General features: G+C 61.4%; 1 protein-coding gene across 1 annotated transcript in view; it reads left to right on the forward strand.

The window, feature by feature from the left end:
* The window catches only part of B4GALNT4 (beta-1,4-N-acetyl-galactosaminyltransferase 4), a 30,671-nt gene that overhangs the window by 9,724 nt on the left and 20,219 nt on the right, over positions 1-728 (forward strand). The window contains exons 7-8 of the mRNA XM_035896065.1: positions 116-183; positions 652-724. Coding sequence (XP_035751958.1) covers positions 116-183; positions 652-724 — 141 coding nt within the window. The remainder of the gene's footprint in view (positions 1-115; positions 184-651; positions 725-728) is intronic.

A 728-nucleotide genomic window follows, 5' to 3' on the forward strand; every position in this document is an offset into this window, starting at 1 on the left:
GTGCTGAGGGACGGGGTTTGGGGATGGGATGGCAGGGGTAGGGGAACGGCTGGGCTTGGTGATCGTAAAGGTCTTTTCCAACCCAAACGATTCTGTGATTCCTTCCTTCCCCTAGCTGGGCACCGAGTGGACGGCACCGGGAGAGTTCACCAAATTCAGCTCGCAAGTCTCCAAGCCTCTACGGTAAGCATCTCCTTGCTCCCACTGCCCATTCTGGGTGGATGGCGTCAGGGAGACGGAGCTGCTGGCTCCATGCTGACTCTGACCAGTTCCTCCTCCCCGGGAGGAAGGAGACCCCTGGCCACGGTCTCTTACCAAAAGGCACGTGGGGTCAGGGCTGGACAGGAGCTCAATCAACCATGCCCCCAGGTCCCTGGCTTGAAGGTGTTGGGGGCTGCAGCCGCCTCTGCAGATGCTGAGGTGGGGACAGGGGATCCCCCCAGTCTCCTGAAGCTCCTGAGCAGTGGGATGGGGGAGCAGATGCCCACCTCACACCGCCTGGCTCCTTGCCCCAGGAAGGTTTAGCCACATGCAAGCAAGACAGGGGGGGTTTCCCTGGGTGGCTCCTCTAGCCGGGGGGGCGCCCCCATTGCCCCGGCAGCAGGGCAGCTTAGTGATGATTTCTAACCAGCTCCTTCCCCTCTTGCCCAGCCCCATGTCCTCCAGACGCTACTACTTCGAGCTGCTCCACAAACAGGACGACCGAGGTTCAGACCACGTGGAAGTTG

This window comes from Egretta garzetta, unplaced genomic scaffold, assembly GCF_000687185.1.
Source record: "Egretta garzetta isolate BGI_Z169 unplaced genomic scaffold, ASM68718v1 scaffold746, whole genome shotgun sequence".
In the NCBI taxonomy this organism is placed as follows: Eukaryota; Metazoa; Chordata; class Aves; order Pelecaniformes; family Ardeidae; genus Egretta; species Egretta garzetta.